General features: G+C 43.1%; 1 protein-coding gene across 1 annotated transcript; it reads left to right on the plus strand.

The window, feature by feature from the left end:
- Positions 1 to 31: 31 nt before the first annotated feature.
- On the plus strand, positions 32 to 5,017 carry LOC149171949 (uncharacterized). The gene is made up of 2 exons (XM_089426145.1): positions 32 to 649; positions 785 to 5,017. The coding sequence occupies exons 1-2, from the start codon at positions 32 to 34 to the stop codon at positions 5,015 to 5,017; spliced, it is 4,851 nt and encodes a 1,616-aa protein (XP_089282271.1).
- The last annotated feature ends 7,073 nt before the right edge of the window (positions 5,018 to 12,090 follow it).

Raw genomic sequence — 12,090 nt, forward strand, 5'->3', positions numbered from 1 at the left:
TCAAGAGGAATACCAGAAAAATTCAGAAAAAATGGAGGAGACAGACAGGGGTTTTCAACAGGTCACAAGGAGACGGAAGCAGAGCAAGGAGGGACCAAAATATCACTCACAAGAAAAACCCAGCCAAACAACAAGTCAAAACAAGTTCCAAGTGCTTCAGAGCGAGAACGAGGACTATGAAGTGAATCTGGAGGACGACGAGGACCCTGGAAACTCACCAATGGAAATTGTAAGTGAGGATAAAGGAAAAGGTGCAAACTTAAGAAAAATCATTGAGACCCAGACCGAAGGAAAGACAGAAAATACAACAGTGCAATCGCAGATGGATGTGGAAAACCAACTAGAAATTGAGGTGGAAGAGGAGAGAATTATGAAACAGCTAATCCAGGAATGGAAACATCTAGATAACAGATTCATACCTGAAAAACAGAAACAACTGTATAAGGAAGCATTTCAGAAGTATAAGGAAAAAAAAGGGGAGAACATGAATCAGCAGGTTATGATAGGAAATGAACAGGGGAATGGACAGGCGGGAATGGATGGCTCTGGCAAAAATAGCAGGAAAAGAGGTCGAAAAACGATGAGTGAAACCATCCAGACTGTGGGAGAGACGTTGATAAACTCAGGTAAAGTGATACCTCTGTCAGAGGTATTCTTCCCTTCCTACCAAAAGTTTTAAATGATTGTTATCAGTTGGAATATTAGGGGCCTGAATAGTAAAGGTAAACAGAGATATCTGAAAGATAAATTGAAAAAGGAGAAGCCTAGCATTATGATTTTACAGGAGACAAAAATTACTGTTCAACAGCTTGAAAGAATATTGGACAAAAATAAACTGCAATATGAAGTTATGGGGCAAGACGCTATCGGCTCTGCGGGAGGTATTGCAATTTTGTGGAATCCTAATGATATCATTTTAGAAAGTTGGACCAGCATGAGTAGAGTCCTTACTGGCTTGGGTAGGATAGTAGGTACGAAGGAACAGGTGGTCATCTCAGGGGTTTATGGCCCCCCTTCCCCAGGGGAAAAAGAAAACTTTATAAATAGTCTGAAAACCATCAGAAGAATATATCCAGAAGTTGCTTGGATCATAGGAGGTGATTTCAATCTAATCAGATCCTTAGAAGAGAAAAAAGGTGGGATAAGGAGGGTGGACCACTTTATGGATAAATTTAATGAAATGATAGAGGATTTAAGATTAGTAGACATTCAGACTATCAACGGGATACACACTTGGAACAACAGGAGGGGGGGCAAAAATCAAATTGCCTCAAGACTTGATCGCTTCCTAGTTTCAGAAGCTATCATGAATAAGGATGTTTTTGTTGAAGCAAAAATCATACCATCCCTGGGTTCTGATCATTGGCCGATTAGACTTGAGGTGGATATTAAAAGGAACCGTGGAAAAAGACCTTTCCGATTTGAAGCCTTCTGGTTAAGGGACCCAGAATTCATGAAGAAAGTTGAAGAATGGTGGATGCAAAGTACAGTGCAGGGCAAAGGAAAAATGCATACATTCCAGTTGAAGCTGAAAGAGTTGAAAGGTAGAATTAAAAAATGGAACAAGGAAGAATTTGGCAACATTATGGAAGAAAGACAAAAGCTAGAGGGAGAAATGGAATCTCTTCAACAAAAAATGATAGTGGAAGGCAGAACAGAGGAAAGCACTAGAGAAGAAGGGGTAGTCCTTGGTAAGTTGGAAGAAAGACGAAAGCAGGAGGAAGTTCTCTGGCGGCAAAAATCAAGAATAAAGTGGTTAAGGGAGGGGGAGAGGAATACCAAATTCTTCCATCAGGCTATGATCAAACACAGACAGAGCAACAGGATTCTATCCATCAAAGATAGGAATGGGAATCGAGTGGTTGAACAAGCTGAGATAGAACAAGTCCTAATAGATCACCATAAAGGAATCCTAACTGAACCTCAAGCGGATAGATCGAGAGCAATTCAGGAGATTTGCTCAGCTATTCCTCGTTTAGTCACAGAGGACCAAAATATGGCGTTAATGAGAGCAGTGACCTTAGAAGAGATAGAGGAAACTGTGAAAGCAATGAAGAAAGGCACTGCTCCAGGCCCGGATGGCTTCACAGTCGATTTCTACCAGGCGGGATGGCACTTCCTGGGAAAAGAGATCCTTGATTTGGTAGAAGAGTCCAGGATGAACCAAAAGGTATGGCCTGCCATTAACTCTACTTTTTATGCTTTAATTCCTAAGGGGGATAATTTAGAAGATGCCAATGGTTTTAGACCTATTGCTTTGTGTAATGTTATCTACAAGATTATAACATCCCTGATCGCCAAGAGATTAAAACCCCTTCTGGGCAAGTTAATATCTGCTAAACAAACAGGTTTTGTTGAAGGTAGACAGATCCTTGATGGTCTGGTTGTAACTCAAGAAGTTATTCACTCTCTAAAAGCAAAGAAGCAAAAAGGTATGATGATCAAGTTGGACTTGTCGAAGGCTTATGACCGGCTCAATTGGAATTACTTGGAAGAAGTGTTGGGAAGTTTTGGTTTTAATAGTAGATGGATTAGATGGATACATAGTTTGATTTCATCTCCAAATTTTTCTATTCTGGTTAATGGTACTCCCTCAAAAACTTTTAATGCTTCTAGAGGGATTAGACAAGGAGATCCATTATCTCCGTTTCTTTTCATCCTAGCAGCCGAAGGTCTGGGTCGATTTATTAAAAAAGAAAGAGAAGCAAACAGAATCAAAGGTCTACAACTCTGGGGAAATACTCTGCCTTTAACTCATCAGCAATTCGTTGATGATATAATGCTATTCGGGGAACCAACGGTCAAAGAAGTAAGACAGCTTAAAAAAATTCTGGACTTATTTGCTGAGGCTTCGGGTCTGGAAATTAACAGAGATAAATCCTGTATATTCATATTTAATACAGTGGAGCAGGTCAAAACCCACCTTATAAGATTATTGGGCTTCAAAAGGGGAGAACTGCCTACGAAATACTTGGGTAATTTATTGGACTTCACCTCCAAAAAGATGAAAAACTGGCAAGGAGTCCTGGATAAGCTGAGAAACAGAGTAGCAAATTGGGCCTTCAGAGTTTTAAATATAGCAGGGAGGATAGTTCTGGCAAAATCTGTCCTTCAAGCTATCCCCATTTATCCCTTGTCGATAATGGCTGCCCCTTTAGGAGTATGTGCTAAGATTCGAGAGATCATTAGAACTTTTATATGGGGAGGGACTAACCAGAAGAAAAAGTGGGCCTTAGTTTCTTGGAACCAGGTAACAAAGAGAAAAGAGAGAGGAGGTTTGGGGCTGAGGGACCCTGAAACTCTTAATAGAGTATTGGGAGCTAAGCTCTGGTGGCACTGGCTTAGAGGAGGCAATGATCTTTGGAAAGTCATATGGAAGACCAAATATAATATGCCTGACTCCACAGTTGAGATTTTACGACAGAGAGATACTCCTAAAGGGTCAGCAATATGGGACCTTGCGCGTCAAAACAGAGATCTGGTGGAAAATCATACCTTCTGGGAGATCCGAGGGGGAGAAGAAGCCAACTTCTGGGAAGATAGGTGGCAACAGAAAGAAAGAATGAACCGAATACAGAGGCTTCATCAAATTCGGGATAGAATAGCAGGAGATAGAATATGTGTCAGAGACTACTGGAAAGCTAATGACCCAGAAGGAAGCTGGAGAGTTTGGACTGACCCGACTGAGTGGGATAGGGAGCTCAGTCAAGATCATCAAGAAGCTTACAGGAAAGAGGTTGAATCTAGGAAAATTAGAGCCCGCACAGGTAAGGATATCCTCAGGTGGGGGAACTCTATGAAAGGCTCCTTCACCACCAAAGAAGCTTATTTCTTAACTGATACCCAAACCAGAGGTGAAGAGGATCTAGACTGGAAAATGATATGGGGAAGCAATTGGTGGCCAAAAGTCTCCATATTTATTTGGCTTGCAACTAAGAATAAGATTTTAACCTGGGATCAACTTCAAAAAAAAGGCTTCAATGGTCCTTCGAGGTGCTGTCTATGTAACACTGATACGGAGACCAGAAATCACCTTCTGCTTAAGTGTCCGTTCGCAAAGAAGCTGTGGATGAACACCAAACGAGTATTTGGTAAATCCGAGATAGCTCCTAGCGAATTCACTGAAACGGTCTTTCAATGGAATAAGGAAGTTTTTCAGTGTAGAGTGGCCAAAAGAGCGTGGAGTCTCATCTCAGGGTTTGTAATGTGGATGATATGGAAGGAGAGGAATCGCAGGGTATTTCAAAATACAGAAAAAGAACCTGAAGTAATCTGGGAACGAGCAGTCCAGTTAATGCGGGAAACAATCCTGGTTGAAAAGTGGGATGGGGAGGATTGGAAGGCCAACCCGGTTGAGGAGGGCATTCTGAACAAGTTAAACCTAAAGTTTGAGATGGTTCATTACAAGAAGAATTCTCATTTGGATATGCAGACTCAAAGCCCTGATAAATTTAGCTTCCCTAGAGGAAACTTTATCAAATTAAACTTCGACGGGGCCTCGAAGGGGAACCCGGGAGAAGCTGGCTTTGGGGGCATTTTCCGGGATAGTAACAAGCAGGTAAGATGGATTTTCGCAGACTGGGGTGGAGAAATGACAAATAACGAGGCAGAATTCTGGGCTCTCCACCAGGGATTGCGAATTGCTGTAAGAAATGGTTACACCAATTTAGAAATTGTTGGAGACTCTCAGATTGCGGTCGAGACACTGAAAAAGCTTAGTAATGGTCGGGATTGGGAGAAGGTCACAAATAGTTGGCGTACGGCAGGAATTATCCAGGAAATCGCAGATCTTCTGAAAAGAATTGAATACAAAATTATAAACCACGTTAGAAGGAAAGGGAACCAGGCGGCCGATTTCATGGCAAACTGGGGCTGTAAAGGTCGTGGCAGCACGGTGGATAATCAATGGAGAGCAGTGTGCGGGCACAGGGAGTGGAAGGACCTGGCAGAAATAATTAAATCAGACTATGATCAAGCTACAAGCGGGAACACGAGGATCAATGAGCTGGAGCAATGAGAGGACGTGGAGGTCCCGAGTAATGATCTCAGATCAGACGGGACAGAGAAAAGATATGATCATAAGATACAGGCTAGTACAGTGGCGGCGTGCGTGGAGAACGGCCCAGGAAGACATCCGAGGTGAAGCAATAAATGATCGAGACATTAGAGGAGGTTGGAGCGGTCTGTCAGATCCCTTGACAGCAGAAATTAATCAGGGAATGATGGCCGGGGGAATCGTCATCCCGGAAAGCTACCGGCGGCAAACGAAAACTGAGCCAAGGACGTACGATAAGGATAGGAAATCGATATATACCCATTTGGGGATGGAAGATCACTTACTAAGCTGTTTCCCAATTTGGAGAGGTGCGGACATTGCTGCCGAGAAACAGCATCTAAAGGTAAAAGCTTCCGGGAACCCGAGATTTCTCTGCGCCAGACCCGCGGGCAGTATGGAAACAAGACAGAAAGCTAGGGAGACAGAGGAGCAGTATAATGCAGTTGCTGAGAATAAGAGCAGGAAAGGAAAAGGAATTATGAATGATGACCAGCCAATCAAGGTCTGGGACATCGAGGATGAGTCGGAGGAAGAGCTTCCACAGGGTGAAGGGAACGTGCGGGCTTTCTCTCAGGACAGGGCAGCAGACGACAAGCACCAACAGATGGAAGAAAATTACCCTGCTCCGCAGGAGGTAAAGTTTCGGCGTTATGGCATGAGAAAACGAGAGAGGGCCCCCGGCAGAGGCGTGGACTTGAACAGGAAAAGGGGCCGGGGACAGAATAGGAGGACGCAGGAGGAAGGAGAGAACTCCAGGCAGGACAAGAACCCGGCTAAAAAGGCAAGGAGAACGGTGAATCACAGGGTCCGGCGGGCAGAAAGGGCCTACCAGCGTAACTCCAACCCAGCAGTGAGGAGAATTATGCAATATCTGGAGGAGGAGTCTCTTCAAGATCAATCGGAAGAGGACATGGAGGAGTGGGAGTTCCTGCTTCATGATCCAGGGCATACAAGGGGGAGAATGTCATTGTTTAAACAATCTTTGCACATATATTGGGTTATGAAGGGGCTGCTGGCAAAGGCTCTAGAGCAAGTGGCTAAGGAGATGGTTGAGCTGGCCCAGGGAAACCCTGACATGCGTAGGGAATTAAGCTTCATCCGCATTGCGATGGAGAGGCAAGAGGAGAAGCTGGACGCAATTCATCAGCTGCTGAAGGGAGACCAGCAAGATGCAGAGAAAGGAGCAAGTCAGCAACCAGCAATGGACACTGTTTGACATGAGATATGTTTAGGAAAACTAATAGTCTTTTTGGTTATAGTTTTTTGCATGACTTAAATAGAGATATGTATTTTCTGCAGACTAGTAGTATTAGGAAATCTCAAGACTGCCTTGTTTATTTGGCTAAGATTATCAGACTTTGGGCCTTTTACTTTTGGGCGGCTATCAAAAACTATAGATGGATTAGTCACCTGGTTTCCCCATGCGGGCGGGTCTGCAAGATTTTTGATATGATGTAATGTTTTATTTTCTATCCAGTAATAGAAAGAGTACCACCTCAGCTTACAAAAAAAAAATTTTTATTATTTATTTAAAAAAAAAATTATTGTTGGTTTTGACAAACAATAGTTTTCCAATGGTATTTTTATGTAATATAGCTTATTTAAAAGTGTGAAGTTATGTAATATAGCCTATTTTATCTCTTGTGAATTTAAATTTATAATTCTTTAAAAATAACACATTTTTAAAATTGATAAATAAATAATAATATTAACTAAAAATTAAAAATTAAATTATAATAATATCTCACATACATATATATAAATTATTTTCATTATTAAAATTTAATCCAAAAATTTAAAAAACACTTTAAAAAAACATCTCATTCTTTAACTTGTAAAGACATTTTAATTAATAGTTAAATCTTGCTGCAAAATAAGCATGACCATGTAAAGTTGGCTGGGAAAAAATCATTAGTAGGTTAGTGTTACAACAAAATAAGCATGGCCCAAGTAAATTGGTGGGTGGGAACTAATATATGCATTGAAGAAACAACAGTCAATACATTTAGTCAAATTATAAATAATGACCTTAAATTGTTAAGGGGGGAGGTCATGCAAAATGTATTTCTTCATAGGAAAACCCAACAAACACTCGCGAAGAGGTCATGCAAAGTGCAGTCTGGGCTATTTTATATATTGAAAAAGGGAATTAAGGAAAAGTAATTAGAGGAGAATTGTTTTGTTTAATTAATAACCTAATCGAAACGAGAAATTAACCTCCGATTAAAATATGTACCAAGTCCCAGCCAAAATTAACCGAACCTCCACCTAAACTAAATATTCTCTGCGGAAGCAACTAAACTTAATATATAAAGATACCATTCTAATGCATTCCCCACACCTCCAATCATGTTCCCGCTATTTATCCTGCTAATTCTCTCCGCCAAATCCCTTCACCATGTCGACTCTTCCTCAACCGCCCGACCCCATCGCCACCAGCCCCATGTCCCTCCACCGTCACTGCCGCCAAATCCACCCGGCCACGTCAAACATCCTCAACCCCTTCCCCCGAGCTTCTGCGCTAGATCCCTGGCAAGAACCACCTGCCCCGACCCTCCAACAGCTAACGACGTGGACATAGAATCCTACGTGGGCACGTGGTACCAGATCGCCTCCACTGCCCGCTACAAGCTCTCCTACGAATCGGGCCTAGTCTGCGAACAGGCAAACTACACCCTTTTATCCCAGCCCGGCACCGCCGCTAACTTTGGCAGCGCCGCCAGGATTTCTGTGGTGAACAGCGGCGCCGCCGTGATTTCCCGCCCCGAGGCCGCGGCCTTGAGCCGCCTTTCACTAACGGCCCGTGCCGTCTGTTCCAACGCCAGAATCATCTGCTCCCTTGTAACGCCCGGCACTTCCCGTCTCCGTCAATCGCTGGCGGAACTCGGCGCGGTGGAGTTGGCGCTCTCCGACTCCCACCCATCCACCGCCGAAAATCTCCGCTCGCACACCCGAAGCACCGCCCGGTTGCTCCGCCTCGTGGAATCCGAGATCGAATCCCTGGCCCTCAACGCGAGCCTCATCCAACAAGCCCACGCCAGGCTCAGCCAAGACGCCGGGCGGCGCTCGGACAATCTCCACCAGATCACCGACCTAGCGTCGGTCTCGGCCGCCGCCGCCGGAACCCTCGGAGGGCGGCTCTTGAGCGGCGCAGAAGAGGCGGCGCGTGACATCCTGCGCCTCTCCTCCTCGGTGGTGGCCGGGGAAAACCCCTCGCTGGCGTACCGGATGAGCGGAGCGGCCCTTGGGATTGCGGCGGAGCTCGTGAGAATACACTCGTTTCTGGGCCGCGCGGCGGCGGCGCTGACGAATCTAGAGGCGAAGTATTCGAGCTTCGGGAGGACAGCGGCTGCGGCGGTGCCGAGTTGGGGCCGAACTCCGCCGGTTATGTACGGGCTAGGGTTTCAGAATTCGAGCTCAAGCGGGAAGTTTCTGATGGATTTCTATGGCATACCAAGCCCTTATTGGATCATTGGCCTAGAGGGCTCCGCCGCCGAAGGCTACGAGGCGGCGCTGGTGTACTGGTGCAGAGAGGATCTTTACGGCGGCATCGATGAGGATGTGTTCGTGCTGTCGAGGAACAGGAAACTGGAAAACGGGACTCTTGAGAAATTCATGGCGGCTGCTGCGAGATACGGGATTTATCCCGACTGTGATAATCCGCTTGTTCTAACGGATCAGCGGTCCGGATCGTGTGGAGCTCCGTAGGTTTGAATCTCAGTTTCCTTGGTTAGGTTTGAATCTCAGTTTCCTTGGTCCCAGAAATCAAATTTATATGTATATGTGCTTGGGATTCGATCAATGATACTCAACATAAAAAGAATTAAGCAATGAAGAAAATCTTTCTTTTTTTTTTTTTACGTCAATTCCATGAAAGATCCTGAACACATCGTCGAAGAATGAGTAATGAAATAAATCTAAATGTTCCATCGAAGTGGTGTAGGGGATGACAGGGTGGGCCCATAGTTCTCAAAATCAAAACTTAATTGTGATATTTCTCCTCCAAAGTGGCATATTTTATATATATTATTTTTCTTAATTTAGGTTAAGTTATAACTATTAAAAAAATAAAAAATAAAAAATAAAATTATGCTACATCGAATAATTTGTTGGTGGTTTATTAAAAGAATTCATGTTATTTGGAATAATTTATTGGTGATCTATAATGAGGTAGTCTAGTTGTCACATCCCTATAGAACTCGCGCATGATTAAAGACACATCATGAATCTTTATGCGTGTAGCACTAATATTATTTCTTCTCAAGGGCTTGCCCAAGTCAAGCCTACTTGAACTTGGACTACGCCTACTCTTCTTGAACTTGGACTATGCCTACCCTTCTTTTTACTTCAATGTATTGTATAATTATAAGTTCAGTGTTTTACATCAAGTAACCCACATCAAAATTTAATCCATGAGTTGTCCTATCCAAACTCTAAATGTGGGCCAAACCCTAAATTTCAATTGAATACCAAATTTCAAACCTACCCAAACCCCAAAATTATACATGTAGCAAACCCCAAAAATTCATCATGTCAAACATCATGCAACATGCTTGGTTGAATTATGGCTAACCAAGAACACAAGCTTGCATGCCTTGACTCACTTGAATAGGGTGTGACCACACCTTGTTTGACTCTAGATCCTTCTACCACACTTGCCTTGTGTGCACTGCAATAGACACTTGCTCGAACTGCAATCAATAGCTTGCTAAACTCCTCCATTCTGCCTTCCACAAAAGTCTCCTCCACAATATATACTAAACACACATCCACTCAATTAGCACATCAGTTGGGTGGAGCGCCCCTTCACTTTGCAATGTCATTTTGTCTCCCCGACCTAATGCACCAACTGTTCCATGCACTCCATGTTTCGTTTGGGATGACATTCAATGGAGCACCCCTTCACTTTATAATGCCATTTTGTCTCCCCAGGGAAATGCACCAATTGTTTTATGTACTCCATGTTTTGTTTGCATTGACATGTTAAGGACCTGCACCTTTAACGAACTCATTAACACCTTTAACTAAATTCGCCTACACCTGTTCCATCAATCATTCTCTTTCACAACTCGACTAGTCCATGGTGTTGATTTGTTGCACAATGGTCCTTGTGCCCACTTGTCACACAATGCACCATCTCACTTGCTTATTGCATGATGCACCATTGTGTTAGTTCCACACCTCGTCTCACGACCATGCCATACTGTCGATTGGTTCCACCTTGTTGCACTTGGTGAAAACCCCAAATTTGGGTCATGCTCTCATATGAAGTATCGACTAACCAATTTTTTGGGCATGCTTGTTGCATCACAAATTGGCATGGTGCCTAACTTGTCTCCAATATGCTTGAGCACTCTCAGGCACTCGATGTAATTAATGGTTTGAGGGATTTACATACTCCCTCACTGAAAATCATCATTTCCACCATTAGCAATCCTCTACTCGACAAACTCGATCCACCAAATCACCACTAAGATTCTCCACAAAAACCGATCACCATGTCTCTAAACTCTTCCTAATCTAGTGTCTCCATCCTCCATAAGAAACTTTAAACTCTCATAGCACAAACTAATCAATCACAACATGTCACAACCATCCACACTACCATCCACCCAAAGTGATCATACTGCCTTGGAAGGATATCTCTCTCCCAACCCTATTTGCAATGCCGCAAGCTGTGACTATCATCGTACTGACCCCACTTCCTTCTTGCAACATCACAAAATAATGTACGTGATGAACTATCATGATGCTCGATCCCATACTCCAACCAACTCTACCAGTCTCTGTGTATTGCATGCCACCATGCTCTAGATCGATTGAGTGATCAATCTAATTGTCCCATCCAACTCATGAAAATTCACATTCTCATGTTGTCGTTAGTCATTTCTACTCACACTCATCATACTGCTCAACCTCAACCACTATTATCATTGTCCAAACTCCATCAAGAAGTCCCTCATTATTGTCCAAGTATTGTGCCTCTAGATTTAACATATTCACAACTATGTATGCACAATGTCTCAAACCAAAGCATCTACACCTTGCTATCCTGTGAGGCCTGTCCAAAAATGAAGTCCATCCAACAACACCATGTCAACTCCATATACAAGTCCATGAAGAGATATGAAAATTGCATGATTGCATCCCCATAACCTCACCAAGTCCATTATGCAATCATCTCATGGTGTCGTCATGGCCACAATTGTCTCATCCACAACTCTTGATGTGTCGCTAAGTATATATGATCTTGATTGTCACCCACTAGCCAAGTCTCTACACTCCTCATCTCTCCACTTGGATGCAAAATCCATTACACGTTTCATACATCCAACTCTCTATGCAAACCTATGATGAAGGCGAGCTCTTCCTTGCCCCACCATCTCTCAATGTATTTCTTGAGGCCTCCATGCCAAATGGGTCAACAAATCTCTCCATGTCCTCCTCCTAAAGAAGGTACTTCTGTGTCAAATGAGCCTCAAATGCTCTCCATGCCCTCCTCCATAAGAAGGAACCTCTATGTCAAATGAACCTCAAATTCTCTCAATTCCCTTTGTTGCACATAGTGTTTTCATTAATGACAATAAGTGTCGTTAATGTCATTGGGGATGCCTAAGGAAGCAATAGTATTGTTCGTGAATCAAAGTAAGCAGTATGATAGCGTGACATCTTGTATGTCCTCATCAAGTGAAGTCAAATAGGATTAAATTTTGTTGATTTTTTGATGAGGTTATGATGCCCTAATGACTCTATGGATGGTATGGTTGGATAGTCCTCTTCGAGACCTTTCCAACGATCTATCTCACTTAGAAAACTCCTCCTAGATGAGGAGTTATGCCCATTTGAAGATCGACATTAGTAAAGGACCTAAACTATGGGGCCAAAACCCATAATCACCATTTTTTTTAAATAATGTGCATCTTCTAAGCATATCTATGTTTAAGTGATTCAATCTATAGAAGATAGTGAACTTTAACAACGTTAAATCTCAAGCATGCTTTCTCAGATCGAATGGATCCAACAACCAGTTGAGA

Source organism: Pinus tabuliformis, chromosome 4_2 (assembly GCF_031772625.1).
Source record: "Pinus tabuliformis cultivar Carrire ecotype Pingquan chromosome 4_2, CPIR1, whole genome shotgun sequence".
Classification (NCBI taxonomy): Eukaryota; Viridiplantae; Streptophyta; class Pinopsida; order Pinales; family Pinaceae; genus Pinus; species Pinus tabuliformis.